General features: G+C 38.1%; 1 protein-coding gene across 1 annotated transcript in view; it reads left to right on the forward strand.

Annotated features, from left to right (window-relative positions):
• Nucleotides 1–19,073, forward strand: part of sorcs3a (sortilin related VPS10 domain containing receptor 3a) — a 187,989-nt gene that overhangs the window by 98,959 nt on the left and 69,957 nt on the right. Inside the window, exon 3 of the mRNA XM_018750804.1 lies at nt 6,249–6,348. Coding sequence (XP_018606320.1) covers nt 6,249–6,348 — 100 coding nt within the window. The remainder of the gene's footprint in view (nt 1–6,248; nt 6,349–19,073) is intronic.

Raw genomic sequence — 19,073 nt, forward strand, 5'->3', positions numbered from 1 at the left:
TGTCACAGAGAGTAAAACTTTGACTGTTGTGTGTGCTTATGCACCAAACAGCAGTTTAGAGTATTCAACCTTCTTGGAGAGGGTGGGTGGTGTTCTGGACAGGGCCCCACCCACAGACTCCATAGTCCTGCTGGAGGACTTCAACACTTACATTGGCAATGACTGGGAAATCTGGAGTGGGGAGTGGGGAGCCAACCAGGTCCTAAAGGCCTCCTTGGCTCTGGGAACTTCTGACTGAGCAGACAGCGTTCTGGCAGGCAAAAAAGGTGACAGTGGCTGCAGTTGTAGAAGCAAAATCCAGAGAAAGGAAGGAGTTTGGAGATGCCGTAGAAAATGATGGTCAGCTTGATGAGGTTCTGGAGAACCATCCTGCAGCTCAGGAGGGGTCAGAGGAGCTTAGCTCAAGGTATGCTCAGCAAAAGCGGAGAAACTCTGACCTCAAATGAGGACATTGTCGGGAGGTGGAAGAAGCGCTTTGAGGAACTCTTAAACTCGAGGGATATGCCTCCCTTAGAGGAGTCAGAGCCAGAGGCTTCTGGGGTATCAAAGTCCATTTTCCTGATTGAAGTCACTGAGGAAAGCTCCACAGTGGCAAAGCACCAGGGGTGGATGAGATTCACCTGGAACTGCTTAAGGCCATGAATGTTGTAGGGCTGTCATGGCTGCCATGTCTCTGCAATGCTGCACGGACCTCACTCTCCGTGACAGGGTGAGGAGTTCGGACATCCGGGAGGAACTCAGAGAAGAGCCGCTACTCCTCCACATTGAGAGGAGCCAGATGAGGTGGTCTGGGCATCTTATAAGGATGCCCCCTGGGTGCCTTCCTTTAGTGGTATACCAGGCACGGCCAAAGGGGACGATGCCCCGGGGTTGGCCCAGGACCCGCTGGAGGGATTTTATCTCCCAGTTGTCCTGGGAAAGGCTGGGGATCCCCCAGGCTGAGCTGGAGGAAGTTGCGGCAGACAGGGACGGCTGGGCCTTTCTGTTCTCCCTGTTGCCACCGCGACCCTAGAAGGACAAGCAGGCAAGAAAATGGATGGATGGATGATGTGACTTATCTCAGTTCAATGTTTACACATAGAGCTATTATTATTATTATTATTATTATTATTATTATTATTATTATTATTGCTGTTGTTGTCCCACTGTGTATGAGAGTGAGCTTTTCTCTGTGCATGCCCAAATGGCTTATATACCATTGATCACAAGATGTAAAAGTAAATTTCAGTTCTCTTGAAAATCTGTTGCAAAAATATTCCACAGTAAGAGTATGCTGGTGATCATGGTGAGTAGCTTTGTATATAAAGCTAACATTGTAGGTTGCCTTTGCCAAAGCAGTGACCCAAATAAATAAATAAATGCGGCACAGGACAGAGAAGCAGGTAACATTAGTGCCTGGTAGTTCTTAGGTTGTAGGTTTGGCTGTGGGCTGCAACCACCACACAGTCTGTGTAGAATTTGCATGTTCTCCCTGTGTTCATGTAGGTTTCCTCCTACTGTCGAAAGACGTGTGGTTCAGGGGAACTGGTGATTCTAAATTTCCCTTTGTGTGTGTGTGTGTGTGTGTGTGTGTGTGTGTGTGTGTGTGTGTGTGTGTGTGTGTTTAATTGCCTCAATGACTTGACGGGTAGATCATTCTAAGGTGCCTTTGACAGTGTACAAATGTATAAAAATCCATTTACATTCATCTGACACCTTTCTCCAATGCAACTTGCTAACATTAAGTTACCTAGAATTACTTATCTATTCATACATCTGGGTGTTTTTACTTTCGCAGTTTACATGTATCTATTTAACTGAAACTTTTCTCAGTAAAGACTTACAATCTTAAGCTTCTTACAATTATTTGCCCATTTATACAGCTGGGTAATTTTAGTAGAGCAACTTAGAGTAAGGACCATGCTCAAGAGTACAAGAGCTGGAGGTGGGATTCAAACCTGCAACCTGCAACCTTTGGTTCCTATCCTATCAGTAGCCCCAGTAATAATCAATGATACCAGTTCCTTCTCTGTACACTGTAGCTTTTTTGATCCTGCACCTGTACAACGATAGATGTAGACCAGATCTGAGATCATCCACGCTGTATGCAGATGACATGTTTTCTGAGTGTAACATTGCGTTTTGACCATTCCCAAGCTTCTCCCGTACCTTTGGCAGCAGATGGAACGCCTGCGCCAGTCAGACTTCAACTTTGTGCCTCAAGACTCAGTTTCGCCTAACGGTTTTACACCAGCCAGCATTGCCGTTTCAGAGCACTGCAGTTGTACTTTCAAGTACTTCCTTTGCTGGTCTTGCCACCAAATGAGATGCCAAACAGGCAACCTCCAAAGAAGCCGGGAAATGTTTCCGCCATCCCTCCACACACACCACCTCCATTTTGAGTTGCTGTTATCTCCATAAACATGTTTTCAAATTGTCTGGCTCAGTGCCAGCCAAGTGAGCTGAGCGACTCAGAAAATATGAGCATCTTTTGTTTAGTGGAAACTGAACAACTTCATACTTCTAAGTCACTTCTAAAAATCTGCATGCTATAGGTTTATCGTTTTTATGTACACACGGGAATCTAAGGTGATTAGGTTTGAGTTTTATTCCTTTTCTTTGAAGTCGTGTGTTTTGTCCTCCTTGGAGCCCAGGCTCTGTTTTATATGCAGCTACGCTGAATTGTTGTGCTTTACCGGAAGCCATCTGGCAGTGCCTCAGAGCCATTCCTAATGTGATTTCTGTTCATTGATTTTCTTTTTTGTTCACTTGATGCTCATGTAGAAACACGCATGATGCTTTTTTTCAGTTTGGAAACTCATTTCATAAATGGAAACGCAGTATTTCACATCACTAAAGATGTCTCCGAGGCAAGACAAATACAATACATTATGTGACCTATCACTACCATGGGTCAGATAATTTATTTAATGTCTTTGAAAATAACAGTGTTATAGTGGTTGAAGTGGAATCATCAAGGTTTCTAGTCTAGATCCCACAAATGGCCCTGCTCTAGTACTTTTGAAAAAGCTGTTTCCGCTGGACAAACATTAACTCTAGTTGCTATGATTTCCTTACAGTTTTGTTTTATTCTTATTCTTATTCTTAACAGCAACAACAATAATAATAATTTCAATGAAATGCAGGAAAGCACATTTTAATGTCACATTCCAGAGAAATTACACATTGTATTCAAAATAAATATCTCATGTTTTGTAAATGTTTGTTTAGCATTATGCTTGTCATTAATGTAACTATCACTAAATAATTGAGATGGTTAATTAAGCACTTAACAGTCTTTTCTACCTCAAAGAAAGTGCTTTTAATGAAGAAATTTTTTAATGTGTTGTCCTGGGGCTTTGCAATGAAATGTTGGCATATGCATAATGGAGTTATGCCCAGAGAGACAACACGTCTTTAATCAATTTTTTTAAATTCAAGTAATATCTGAAACAGCATCTGGGCAACTCATTTTACTTTAAAATTATTTTTTAAAAAATGCATTAGAGATTGAATTAGTATGAGAAATTACTAAACTCCTAATTGATTGTAATTAACAAGCTCGATTTACTGAAGAGGGAAAATACATTTCAGTTTAAAAGTTACATTTCAGTTTTAAATATTTGCATTATGTGTGTAAATTTTGAATGACTTTTCTGTCTATATCAAATTTGTCACTAAAATAAATGTTGCATATAATACTACTGCTGTAAATACATAGCAATTTAAAATATGTTGTGGCCAAATGCGGATGTTATTTGTGTACTTTATCTCCTTTTTTCAAATTTGCTTTGTTTTTGTACTATTATTTTTGTGAAAAAGTACAACCACATAGCTTTCACAGGCAACTGTGGCATGGAGCATGGACTTATTTTCTAAGGGACAGGGTTGACAACCCAGGTATACCCAACAAGTGACAGCAATAAGAGACCTGAAGAAGCTGTGTGCATTTTGCTCTTTCCCTACCTGTAAACCACTCAGTTGCCATATTTGTTTGCGTTAGATTGTAATCACCTTCATGGATGCCAATGAGTGTGAACCATGCAGAGCAATCTCCCTGGAACTGTGTAACCAAGACCCATATGTTACCTAGATTGCTCTGTGCTTCTTCCTTAACTTTCTTTTAATATCCTGTGGAAATTGAACTTTCACGCAGTTCCTGTCTCTCAGTTATTATACTTTCTAATCATTGTGACCGTTTTACGGGCACTCAGGAATGAGCCAGGATGAGACAATTTGTATTGCAATTTCAAAGAAATCCATTACACCAGTATGCAGTACAAGAAGGTGGAGAAAAAAGGAGTAGAAGAAGAAAAAAAACAAGCTAAAAAACACAAATCACTTCCTTTGTTCCCATTCTTAAATTAGATTGGCTCTTAGAACGGGTTTCTGTGTGGGTGGGTGTTTGTACAGAAAATTTCTTTTGTGAGAAGTAGGTTTTTAATCAACTAATGACAGACACAATATTGAGCCTTTGGACTGTAATTACCTAATGGTCAATGGACATAGTGGTTAACTGTTATGATACAGAAATGTAGTATTACATAGACTGTTGGCTATCAGTTAATTTCCACAACTGAATTATTCAATCCATAAGGATAAAAACTGCTGAAGATTAATGCAGTTTCAACATTTTATTTTAAATTAGTCATCCGTAACTCATGAATTATTACTTTAGAGTAAGTCCCCATGCCATTCTTGAATTGTGAATGGACATGAACAGCTTTAAATGATTAGTTAACCTTTGCCAGCCTGCCAACATAGAATGTATTAAACTGGAATAGACTTGTTCAATGGAATATGATGTGATTCTATTCAATTAAACCACGACATGCTGGAATTCATTATATGTTCATTACTATGGAGAAAAATAGGAGCACATTCAACCACCCTATTACACTGCTCCAGAGGTATGGAAAATATTCCATGTAATTCAAGTGCAATCGGCTCTATGATGTGTTGGAGAGGTGGTGGGAAATGAAAATATGAAATTACACAAAACCGATTCAAACTGATGAAGTTAAGAACACTTTGATTCATTTTATTGTGTAAAAATCTATAACATTTTTACATAACTTTTGACAAACATCCAATTGGCTATTAAGGTTTAATTGGACTGAAACATTATGTCTAGCCCTCAAGTTAAGGAACAGATTTAAAGTGATTTTAATGTTGATAGGCAGTCAATGAACAGCTCAGTCAAGAATAATTAATTAAGAGCTTGGCTGGCACAAAAACCAGAACAGAGTGTAGTCTGCCAGAACCAATGCTGGGAAAAACTGTGTTACACTTGCCATTAAAAATAAATGAAAAAGACATCATTAAAGTAACACTTTAAAGAAATTCCTGTTCACAAAACCAGAGACAAATACATTTTGTGTTATCATGTGTGCTGTATGTTTGGATGAATTCTCGTATTTTTTTACATTCTTCAATATAATGTCATTATTTGAAACTACTTGGAACTCATTTCTACTTAATATGAAAGTTTCTCCCGTGTGCTCCTGGGGGTTTTAAGTGTTCTCTAATTTTTGATCCTACTGAACCCGATCTTGGCTAATTATTTCAATGCATTTGAAAAGTGTCACAATTCTTCCTTATATTGAAGCCACAGGTTCAAAACTCCCATCTCTTTAGAATGGATATAGTTTTAATTAAATAATCATGTGATTGCTCTGGCCTCCTCTTATGAATTGCTGCCAGTTACTAGCTAAACTACTGTATCCTGGTGACATTAAGCCTCACACTTCATTTATAGTCAAAATTGTACTGAATTGTTTTTTTGCTACTACTTTTGTTGTATTCACCCATCTGTGATTCTTTTTAGCTATATATATATGGTATATGCACTGAGCTAGAATGTGTTAAATGTAAAAACTCCTAAGATAATGCACTAACTGTATTTTCTTTGAGATGTACGTCACTTTGGAGAAAAGCATCTCCTAAATGAATAAATGTAAAAACCATTTGATATGCAGATTGTGCAGGGTAGTGTAGTGAAAGACATTTTGGTAATCCTGGAGGGGGTATCCTTAAGCAAAGTACTGTACTTCAATTCCTTCAATGAAACACTGGGTTTTTTAAACGATTAGGTGTAAATTTCATTCTATGTGCTAGTTTAGCATTGAATAATATGCAATAATAATAGTCTTGTATCCCATCAGTGAAAAACAGAGCCTCAGTGTAAGTGCTCCTTTGTCTGAGTACTGTTGAACGAACAATGGTTTTAATTTGAAGTTTTTTATTTTTTATATTTTGTTAATCTGCAGGTCGACAGACTATGGAACCACATATGAAAAGGTGAATGATAAAGTGGGTTTGAAGACCGTGCTGAGCTACCTGTATGTCTGCCCCACGAACAAGAGAAAGGTATGGCACTCTACTGCCTGCAAACCAATGCTACATCTGGAATAGCATTATGTGAAGTGCATCTCACTAAGATTTGGAGTATTGGATTCAACATATGTTATTTAAAGCTTTCATCTACAATCCTAGCCATAGATATGGTAATGAATTTGAATGATAAACTGAAGGGTTGATATTGCAGGGCTGCATAAATCCATGAATAGCACTTTCATATTCGTATTCTCAGAAATGTTTTTTGACAGCAGAAAATTTCTTTATAGCTGTACTGAGGGTCTATCTTTATGTATTTGCTCTGCTTTCCCCCTCAACCATTCAAAACTGCTCTGCATGTGTCAGCATATCTTTACACATAAAAGCTGCATCTCTCTGCAAGTATGCAGTTCTGTAATTTTGGAGGTGTGACTACATGTCATTCCTGTGCAAAATTTAATTGCATGAAAGGCATTTTTGTTGCCGTGATAACTAGTAAATATGGTTAGACTTAAGTGTTGCATTTGAAATATTTAGTGTTGCTGTGCCTCTTTGGCATACAAGTTAAATCACAATAGCAACCTGTTACAACTCATTCTTTTCTTGGGATGGATTAGATATTATTTATGTACAGCTGTGACAATTATTGTTTTTCAATCTGAGTAACTTTCTCCAAGCTTTCCTATCACTGTCTAAATAGGAAAATCATATCCAAGAATACATTTACAAGACTACAGAATAATAAAAACAGTCCGTTGTGATTTACTGCTCTTTTATAATTATTTTGATGAAGACCTATTTAGAATAATTTTAGATTAAAAAATACATAAATAAATCATGAACAACATTCCAGTAACCTTTTCAAGTGACCATATTCTGATGACAATGTAGAATTTTTTCATACTTTTCCTTCTAAAAGATTTACATCAGAGGTCATCTTAATTTGCTGCCAGATCTGAATTTCTTACAGTAATATAGTAAAGCATTGTACTGAATACTGTTTTAATGTACTACACCAGAGCTAAGTTTACAGTTTCCAGTTCACATATGGTGTATTTACATGCACTCTTGTCCAGTTAACATATTTGTCTACCCCTCTCTCTTTTAACACTGCTAATTGGAGGAGAGAGGAAACACCTTCTAAAAAAGTTATTTACAGGCATTGGTTTACTATGGATCTGTGAAAGATGCTTGGTTGACATATCCTGAGAAAAAAGCTGAAGGCCAGAGGCTTGACTTAAGTCTGAGCCAAAGTCAAATAAATGTCACAATGTTTACTCTTCTGACATAAAACACTGCAGTGGAGCAGTAGTCTGAATTATAAAGGTCATCATGTCACACTTTTGTTGCAAGTGCAGATCCAATGGATCTCCAGCATCTCTGGAGTAACTTGATATTTTAAGCAAACCTGTCCTGAGCTGTTAAGCTCTGGACTGAATAGTAATATATGTTGATCTATGTTAATATATGGAGAACTGAATGTTAATGAATCTACCTCACAAAGTTCAAATCTTTGATATTAAAATAAATGAATTGTGTGAATATATATTATATACTCACACACAGATAAAAAGGGCAGTGGAAACATTATATCAAAAAAGGACTAAAGCATTGCAGTACCTAAAACATGATTTCAAAAGCATCTAACACAAGTCAGTGATGACTTTAATGTATTGTGAATAAGTTTTAGCTATAAAACAGAAGTGAACACTTTACTATCTGAATTTCCAAAGCAATACAAAAATGACAGATCCAAAAAGCAGCCAGACAGATGGTGCTCAAATTGCAAGTCAAATTCTACTACTACTACTACTACTATTACTAAAAATAATAATAATAATATCACTACTACTCCTACTACAACTACTACTAATACTACTACTACTACTACTAATAATAATAATAATAATAATAATAATAATAATAATGACAAAAGTTACAGCTGCAGCTTCTTGTACTCGTCGTTTGTTGTCTCAGTTGAATGATCATTTGAATTGGGCTAAATTGACAGTTAAACCAAATAAGTTGAAGAGTCTGTCAATTGTTGGACAGGTGGTGCAGGACAGGTTTTGTATCAATAAAGAGGTAATTCCCTCTATTTTGGAAAAACAAGTGAAAAGCCTGAGTAGATGGTTTTGCTCTATGTTGACTGACCAGGAGCAGGACTTTGCTGAAAGGGAGGTGGTTGTGAAGGTTACTGAGAGCATTTGATGTGTCCCTCCTGCCCGGGAAATTGAAGTTGTAATGTTTGCAGTTCGGGCTATTGCCGTGTTTGAAATGGCCACATACAGTGTATGAGTTTTCTATCAGGGAGGTAGAGAAGCTGGAGCAGATTATTAATAAAGCTCTAAGGAAGTGGCTGGGAGTGTCACGCTGTTTAAGTAGTATAGCTCTATATGGTAAGGGCATGTTGAAGAAATGGACTAGACAGTGATGATTTTGGTCAAAGAGTATAAGTATGCTGAAGCAGACTTTGAGATGACATTGGCGAAGTCTAAGGATGTGATGGTGAGAAAGGTGATGCAGGTAAAAGTTGGAACTCTAGAGATGTGGTTTGAAGCGTGAAAGGGGTGCTACAGCTGTTGGACGTGGTTGGTCACGTGCAAAAGGGGAAGGTGGGGTTTGGCTCTGGCTGGATGTGGCAGTTGTGGAGTGCTGTCCTGGAAGCAGATAAATGGCAGCTGGTTGTTAAGCATGTTTGGGTAGGAAACGGAGGAGAGCTGTACAAAGGCGGTTGCACAGGTAAAGCACGATCAGTGGGTGAATTAGTAAGGGGTGGAGAAGCACAGGGTGCACTGGCAAGATGGCTATGGGGGAAATGTACGTTGTGCTGTCAGCACTGCAGAATGTTAAGTAGTGGGTAGGTGGTGTTGGTTGTGGTAAGTCATGTAGCAGTGTGGCAACATTGAACCACATTTTGTCCAGATATAAAGTCAGTTTGGCACAGGAGCGCTAAGCTTGGCACAGTAATCAAGTGCTTAAGTTTTTAGCAGGTGTTTCTGAGAAATACCTTCCCCATTGGTGATTGTTCACATTGGTGTGGCTGTGGGGTTTGTGTGTCCCAGTACACCTCAGTGCTTTGTGGAGCCTGATGCTACTGGTAGTGTTTCCTTTGACAAACAGGTCTGGGGGAATGTCTAGATGAAGAATGATTCACAGGGACCCCCATGAGTATACATGAGAAATGGACTAAACCCTGAAAATGGAAACTGGCTCTGGGAAGGGGAGTGTAACTTCTGTGATGGGAAATGAGCCTGAGCTGATGCAGGAGGTGGAAAAGTATTCAATACTGACCAGATATAGTTGGTACCACCTTCACATATAATGTGGGCTCTGGAGCCATAGTTATTGATTGGTTTCTCTCCTACTCTTCACTACCTCATTATGAAAGGCCCAACATACAGTAGGTGTCAATATACACACAAGCCCCCTGTTGAGGACTGTCCAGTTGGAGTTTGTGCCGGTGGATGAGATAGTTGCTTCAGTGTGGCTGCAAGTCGTTTGTGCATATGCACCAAACAGCCTTTCTGAGTATTCAGCCTTTCTAGAGAAGGTTAGTGATATACTCGGAAGGGTACCACCAATTGACTCTGTAGTCTTTCTGGGGATTTCAGTGCCCACACTAGGAACCTGGAAGGACATGACTGGTAGGAACAGCTTGCAATGGTGAATTTCTACTGGACTCCTGTGCCAACTACAGCCTGTCTGTAACAAGCACCATATTTAAACACAAGGAGGCTCGTACCTGGTTCCAGAACACCTTGGGCCAAAAGTCAATATATGTTTTTGACAAAGTAAAAAAGAGGGGCTGACATGTGGAGGTATTCTGGGAATAACTAGCAGACAGCTCATTTCAAGATCAGTTCAGTTCCTACCTCTGAGCAAACTTTTCCCTTGTCCCAAGTGAGGACAATGCCCTGGAGTCAGAATAGACCATTTTTAAGATCTCAGTCATGGACATAGTTGCTAAAAGTTGTGATATGAGGGCAATTGTTGCTTCCCACAGTGCCAACCCTAGGATCTGCTAATAGACACCAGTTGTGAGGAGAGCTGTTCAGCTGAAGAAGGAAACCTTCCAGGCAATCATCTTGGGGGCATTTCCTGATTTGACTGAGAGGTAGTGCCAGGCCAAGAGTACTGCAGCAAAGGCATTTGCTGAAGACAAAGCTCAGGCATGGGAAATGTTTGGAAAAGCTATGGAGAAAAACTGTGAGGTGGCTTACAAGTTTTTCTTGCAAACCATTTGACATCTCAGTAGGGAAAGGCATGATCCTACCCAGAGTGTGCTTTGCACCACAGAACAATGGAATCAAACATAACTACATAACCGAGTCAACACCCTTCTGAAAGAATCTCAAAAAAACTGTTGTCTTCACAGACCTTATTTTCATTGTAGACCTGACATTTACAAAGGGTAAGGACAGTGAACAAGAAAATGTAAACTAATAACACAACACAACAAAAAAAATCAACAGAATAAACTTTTTCTTATGTTGCATTAAGCATACTTTTGTTGTTAGTTCATAGTTTGTGTCAGTTTTTACAAAAATATTCCACATTTTTGAAATTAGCAAATTTTGGAGAATTTTGGCATTGGGTTCTAACCACCAAATATTCCAGCACCTTTTAGGATCTGATACTTCCTAGAATGTTTTAGTGCTTTCAGGAATGTTCTGGTGTCTTCCAGAATCTCCCAATGGTTGCTGTGTTTCAGTGCTTTTCTAGAATGATCCATTGCAGAATATCTGTGTAATTTTTTTGTTAAAAAAACAGCATTTGAAATCGGGGAGCAGTGGCACAGCACGTTTGGCTAGGTCCTGCCCTTTGGTCGGTCTGGGGTTTGAGTCCTGCTTCGGGTGCCTTGTGATGGACCCATCCTGAGTGTGTTCCATCCCCCTCCAGCCTTGTGTTGCCGGGTTAGGCTCTGGTTTCCCGTGAGCCCGCTTGGGATGAGCAGTTTCTGACAATGTGTGTTTAAAATCTCACAACATAATGTTCCTTATATGTGTGAGCATAAATTCCTGAAAAATTTCAGAAAAATAGTGAAAGCAAAATTCTGTGGCAAAAACCTACTCTCTAGAAGACCTAGTGGCATTTGTTTAGTGAGAACTTTAACTAATCGATCAATGCAAAAATCAACATAACTAAGAACTTCAAACTTTGCGTTATGTAATCTAACAAAACTGAATGGAAGATGCAAAAAAAAAAATTGACATAATACAATTCTTGTTATAATTCGTAATCACCAAACGGTTTGGCCCCTAAGTAATACAGCCTTAAATGATATATTTTCTATTTTATCCTGCCTCTGAATAGTTGAAGAAAGCAAAGGATCCCCTCAAACTACTTCATGTTATCAGCTGTTAATATGTCCTTGGTGTCTTTAGGATTGGAGATTGTCCTGCATAGTGATATAAAAGTCAAGGAATCTGAAACCATTATAGGAAAGTAGGCACATCCTATAGAGTAATCTGCTTTCCACAGTGTTGCAATATTCCAAGGCAATTACGTACATAGGAGGGTGAAGTGGACTGACTTGCACAGCCTCCAAAATCATCAGGGCTCAACATCATGTTTCATTTATGTGAAGTGCACATTGCAGTATGCTTTTCTACCTCTCTTGTCCCTTAAAGATTAGTGAGAAAATTAGAGTATGCGCTAATGTCCCATTTCTTGCAATTCTTGACAATTCTTAAATTGTGTCCAGACTTTATGTGATGACATCTTGAGCTGACAACATTTTACGTTTTTTTGGATAAAATTTAATATATTTGTAATTACTGACAATTAAAGTAAGATAAGTGTAGTATATCTGCTTAACAGGTAGCGGTTATGCTTCTTCTAGCAATTAACAAAGACACGTAGCCTTTGAAAAGGATTTTATTTTTTCTTTTCCTCCTCCAAGCTATTGGGAGACGAGGGTGTTGCTCTAATTAACCAGTTTATAATGAGTTAAGACAGGAGTCAGGGATCTTATTTGCATATTTTATTTTAAATTTTTACAAAAATCCTGTAGGCACTTGTGTCATTATGCATGTTCATTTAGGTCCTTTTTCTAAAGTTCACTATTTTACAGTTAAATAACCCAGACTTATTTCTTCTCCGAACCTGAAATTTTTCATGCATTGTATGTTTGATGGACCTCGATTTTTACTGTTGTGAGGTTGTCTGCAAAATAATTACTTCAGTGATGGGTTAAAGGTGTACTGTGCTGTTAATATGACATGATCAGTTTTTTATTTGTTGCTTAAGTATGAAACGTAATGTGATTTCTTAAAATTATTCAGTGTCAACAAGGCCAGTAAGCACCTCTGCACAGATAAATCGAAAATGCATTTAATCATTAGACCTTTATAGATTATTTTGTGATGGTTGGTCACAAATGGGATGCAAAGATGTGTGATTATGACCTCTGCATTTACTGATTTTAAACTAATCCCTGCCATAACACCAAATATAGAATTTTAGCATACCTTCTATGTTCTTGGACTTGCATGTTCTCTAATGGTACTGATCACTTATATGTAAATTCGTAATTTGACATTCGACCCTAAACAGGTTGAGGTTACACGGGGGTAGGGTGCAGTATCAATAACTGTTTTTATCAATGTGAAACAAAAGCTGTATGGGATAGGGTGGCATGGTGGCACAGTGAGTAGAGCTGCTGTCTCACAGCATCTGGGTGGTGGGAGAGGACATGGGTTTCATCCCTGCTCAGTCTGTGTGGAGTTTGCACGTTCGCCCTGTGTTTGCATAGATTTCCTTTTGGTGCTCTGGTTTCCTTCCCCAGTCCAAAGACATGCTGTTCAGGTTCCCCATAGTGTGTGAGTGACCCATTGTAAGTAGTGTATCTAGCAGTGTAAGTCACCTTGGTGAATAAGGTGTGTGGGCTGATAACACTCAGTAGAGTTCATTGGAAGTCACTTTGGAAAAAAGCGTACGCTAAATAAATAAATGTTAATGTCAGAAATAAACACTGCATGTTCTAATTCAGGGTTTGTTTGCAAATAAGTCTTGTTATGTCACCCTATACTTCTCACAGAAGCATAAAATTGATAATTGATTACCTTTGACATAATGTATTTTCAACAAAGCTTTTAGTTTTTTACATTTCTATAGATATCTCTTATGGATTTTTGTGCATTTTTGCAGAATGCGTTCTAGTAATTTCCTGACACTCACCTAGCTGAATGTCAGCAAATAACCCCAGGAGACAATTCTACAATCCTGTATCAGTTTTCTTGGTTACTTGCTTTACTTTACTTTACTTCTTTGTTAAAAGAAGATGCATTTGTTCTCAAATTACCAGAGGTATGTGAGAAGAAATTTTAACCATCTGCAGATGCTTTCTAAGTTTCTAATTTAGTTTAAAAAGAAAAAGAATCTCTCTCATATAATGCCTCTGTAATAGTCCAAAAGAAGAACAATTAGTATGCAGACTAGTAGAATTATTCAAAGATTTTAATGAATTAACAAGCATCACTAAATTTAACTTTAAAAAAAAAGTTTCCCATTCATTGAAGTGGATGTTTTATGAGGAAATCTGAAGTTTCAATATATACTTTTGTCAAAAGTACAACCAGAGGGCACCTCTAAGCAGCAAAATATTTCCAACCCATGCTGTTTTCTGCTATTAACAAACACAGTTCATATGTGAATTGAAGTTTAAAAAATAAATCAATGAAAAAAAAGCTGTTTACATCTTTGTTATAAACTTTTCTTTGGAAAACTAATTCTATTCACTCAACATCTTTACACCAGAACTTTCATATTGAATTACTTTAGCTTTGTTATTTCCCAAAGTGACAGCCCACTCTTTGGGTGGCTATAGTTTTTAATCCTTAAGATCAAAATTTCACTTCCATTCCTTCGACAGAAAAAGAAGGAAGAAAAAAAAATCTGGCAAACCAGGTATACTTCTTTAATAATTATCATTCAAGTGAGAGTGATACAGCGGGGGGTGTGGTGGCGCAGTGGGTTGGACCGCAGTCCTGCTCTCCGGTGGGTCTGGGGTTCGAGTCCTGCTTGGGGTGCCTTGCGACAGACTGGTGTCCTGTCCTGGGTGTGTCCCCTCCCCCTCTGGCCTTACGCCCTGTGTTACCAGATAGGCTCTGGTTCCCCGTGACCCTGTATGGGACAAGTGGTTCTGAAAATGTGTGTGTGTCTGTGTGTGTGTGTGTGTGTGTGTGTGTGTGTGAGAGTGATACACAGGTGCACATTTCTGAGGGGTTAGTGTTACCCTGTGCTTCTGGAATAGACACTGGATCACCATGACTGTGAATTGGACTAACAATTATTTGAAGTGAGTGCTGTTGCACAAAAAATCCTTTCAAATGTTTATGAATATTGTAATATAATGTAGAGTACCATATAATATTCATGCTGAAAAAAGTAGATCAAAGTCAGCTTTTAAGATCACTCACCATACTGACATGCATGAAAATTGTATTTGGTTTCTGATGCACCTTTACTTATAATGCTTATATATAGATGGTTTTGAATGAAAGATTTCTCATGGCTTCTACATTGATCTAGTTTTCTAACAGCGTTTCTTATTTAGATTTTGCCGTTATGTTTATTAAAAATGTAGACCTTAGATGTAATCCTAAAGAACAAAATCCACGTTTGAATATTGTAATTATGAAGAAGGCCATTGTGAAAGGTACTGCTTATTAAAAATCATGGTTTTGAGGAAAGAAAACAGAGGGGATTTATAGAGGTTAGATATAAGTGTTGCTCTTAAAGTAAATCAGTAAATGAGCCACAAAAACTTTTTGACTTGACTCTCCAATGTATTATCAATAATAGAATTTGTATGAAGTGCATTGTTATGACTCATGCTAGGAGAAAAATAGTCTACAAGCCCTCAGGCTATAAAACCTTAAATCAGCCTTTCCTCACAGAAAAAAAAAAATATATATATATACAAAAATCCCTCCCAAAATAATTTGCAAAAAGTCACCTAGAGGTATTCAAAAGGTAGCAGTCTGAGTAACAATGACTGATGTTATTATGAACAAGTTGCGATTAATGATGTCATTTGAGCAATAATTTTAAAAGTTACAACAACGGATGTTTACGGGCTCTATTTTTATATATGTTTTAATAAAGCCTGCCAGTGCTTGGACCTTCTTTTTTGACGTATGGATTGATTTCCAGTGAAATTAATTGCTCTACATACCTAGTAATGCATATTAACTATTACCCATTATGCATTGTTATATATTAGATGTAAAACTTTTTGACTGGTTCATTAAACTACCAAAGACACTTGTAAACAGTTTCAAAAAGGCAAGGAAAATTAATCCCATTACCGAAGAGATGGAAACAGGGCATCTATTATTTAAATGAAATATATTACAGGAAAAAGATAAGAGCCTTGGGTCCAAAGTCATGTTTCAAGTTTGATTAGAAGGATGGATTTTGGGATTGTTTGCTAAGCAAGTGCTGAGTTCAAGGACTTTGTGTACACACTTACATGTAACACACTGACAAGAGAACTGGGAAGCAAGGTGAAATGTAATTTCCCTTCATAATAAATGCTGTCACTTAATACAATATTATAGAAAATGATTAGGCCTTAAAAACTATAAATTATATGTGACAAGTCGAAAGACACGTGGAGGAATAAGGGGCTCCTCCTGCCATCCCCTCGATAGTAATGAATGGCAAAATTGCAGTCCCAAACCAACAAAAAAAACCTGGCACAGAATCTGCAGTCTGTTTATTGGCTCTTAATGAAAAACAATTTATCTAAATCACCACCAGGGAGGATTCGCAGTTAAGGCCCTGGAAAGAGGGGTGGCATTTCTGTCAGTGACAAATGTGCGGCTGTTTTTCCAATTCAAATCCTGTTGAGAAAAGAAAACACAGCCGTTTGTGTTTGTTACAACCGGAGTCCCTCCATATTCTTTCCGACTTTGAGTTTTCTACTTAATTATTATTAAAGCCAGGTGCCAGATTCTCTGCTAAACGATCAAATCCATATACTGCGTATATATATATGCATACTCCTATTTAATGGAAAAACATGCTGATTGCATGGAAGAAGTAGAATGCAGTTGCATGCAGAGGTTTTTTTTTTTTTAAGAGTAGGTGCATTTTGGCAGCAGTGACCTATGATGACGGCAAGTGCTTTTACGTTTACAGCAGATGAATTATGATGCTGTAAAGTATAAATGTTATTCCAGTTTTCTGAATGAATGATCACGAATGAGTTGCAGTAAATCTAACATAAACCTGCCAAATAAAAGTCTTCCCTGGTGCTGACAAATTGGTTGCCTATTGAAAGTTTTGATGGAAATAGGGTATATTCTATGTTTGGAAGAAATGTTTACTAGTACCTGTACACATTCCATAAAATTAATCAAGGTGTTTATGTTTTTTTTTTTTTTTTTGCTATTAACACAATTTCTATCCCATACTTTATTTGAAATCAGCTAATTTGTGCATGTGTGTGTGTTTTGTACGTGCTTGTTTGTGTTTTTATGGTGAAGAGCTTCTGGTATAGAAACAAAACTTTTTTGAGAATTTGATGAAGCCGTTTTCATAATCATATCACAAGTGTTTTTGTTTGTTTGTACAGGGACTCATGCACTGAAAACCACCATCACTGCAAACACTGTTAATGAGAACTTCACAAAATCTTCATTAAATATTTAATCATTAATACATACAGCTTTTTTCCATGACAAAGGGTGAGTCTTCAAACCTTATTTTTCTGGTAAGGTTATTAAAGGTGATGTTTAATCATCTTTAAATTTGGTATCTAACAATACCAAAAGAGGCATCAAGCAGAGAGAGCATAAAATATGGTATACCTCAATGGCATACTCACGTGACGTTTCACTGAGGAAAATAGAATGCTGTGCAATTGTACTTTGCCTCATATGCGGTGGTGTGGAGTATGGAAGTGGTGTAACTACTGTATGTACAAAGTAAGAAACATCCCCAAAGAGCACAGAAGGAGCTGGGGATACAGGATAATATGAACTTTAAAGAAAAAAGACAGTGCTCTTCCTTCTTGAGAATGGCCACTGCTGAAGAAACCTACCAGAGTCTGAAACCTATAACCAGGTCATCACCCTGCATAGTGATAGTGATTTCCTCTAGGGTACACAATTTTGAATTTTTAAGCAGCTTCTGTGCTCCCTAATGTGTGGACATAAAGGGCTGATAATTTGGCCTACATGGGGCATTGAGCATAGGCATTGAACGGCATAATCTTCCTCTAAGGCACACTCACTGTGTGTCTTACAGTGGGAAACCTGGTTATGTTTGGAGTGATGGAGAGGCTTTATGTTCAAACATAATGTACACAAGGGAAACGTTTTAAAAGACTGAGTAGAACAGTAGTTGTTTTTTGTCCTTTTTCGTTGAGCAAATAAACAAGCCTTGCAAACTCTATACAGTTACAGAAAGAAATTGATTTATTTCAGGTGTGATGCTGTAAAATTAGAGCAATGAGAGAAGTTCCTCCTCTTGAAACAGACAAGTTTATAGTGATAATAGTTCCATTCCGTTTTTGTCCTCCAATGCTATCCTTATTGATGAGGAAAAAATGATATTAGCTCCAAACACCATAAAGACTGAAACTTTGTTCATTGTTTCCTTACAAAAAGTGGTGGAATCAAAGATCATTATAAGTGTACTTCAATTCAAGTGCAGTGCTAAATTTTTTTAGAACATAACTCGTTCAGTTTTTTTAATTGTTTTTTTTCTCATATTGATGTACAAGTTTAAATAACATCTCCACACTTACATTTTTGCTATTAACTTTTCCTTGCTGCCCTCTATGTTTTATGCGTACATACACATGTAGCCCAATCACACATTCTTAGAATATGAAAACAATTAATACAGGTGGTCCCCGACTGATGATGGGGTTACGTTCCGCTAAACACATCGTAAGTCAAAAATAATTTAATACACCTATGTAGCTACCAAACATCATAGCCTAGCGTACGTGCGATGACCATTACAAGCTTGCCGCCTTCATGCTGGGCAATTATCTTGAGTTTCTTCTCAGGAGTAATTGCCCTCCTCTTTTTCTACCCACCAGTAGCAGGAAACACAGATGGGTGTTTCTGTGACATTATGGATGCACAAAACACAACGTTGATATGGGGGAGGTATCTGTATAGTGACCGTGTGGCAGACTGGGAGATGCAGATTGCTTCTGCTGCCCAGCATCATGAGAGAGTATTGCTGCGCATATCTCTTGCCCGGGAAAAAATCAAAATTTGAAGTACGGTTTCTACTAAAGGTCTATCACCAGCTCACCATCGAAAAATCATGTCAAACGATTGTAAGTCGAGAAACTATGTATAATGAGGGTAATGTGAATGAGTGCAATGCATATAACTTAAATGTGTTAATGCATCTGATTATTAATTTATCTGACCTGTTGATTGTTGGAGTGAGTACATCTTATGACTGAGGTTAGTATATTCTAAGGTGAAAATAAACTTATTTATTTGTTTGTTTGCCTGTCTGCCTGTATCTGTCTGTGTTTATTTAACAAGCAGTAGCCTTCAAATTTAAGAGTAGCAACATTTTCAAATGAGTGTTAATGAGATAAGGGGGTGCAGTGGCGCAGTAGGTTAGACCACAGTCCTGCTCTCCGGTGGGTCTGGGGTTCGAGTCCCCCTTGGGGTGCCTTGCGGCGGACTGGCGTCCCGTCCTGGGTGTGTCCCCTCCCCCTCTGGTCTTACGCCCTGTGTTGCCGGGTAGGCTCCGGTTCCCTGTGACCCTGTAAG

This window comes from Scleropages formosus, chromosome 16 (assembly GCF_900964775.1).
Source record: "Scleropages formosus chromosome 16, fSclFor1.1, whole genome shotgun sequence".
NCBI classification, from domain to species: domain Eukaryota; kingdom Metazoa; phylum Chordata; class Actinopteri; order Osteoglossiformes; family Osteoglossidae; genus Scleropages; species Scleropages formosus.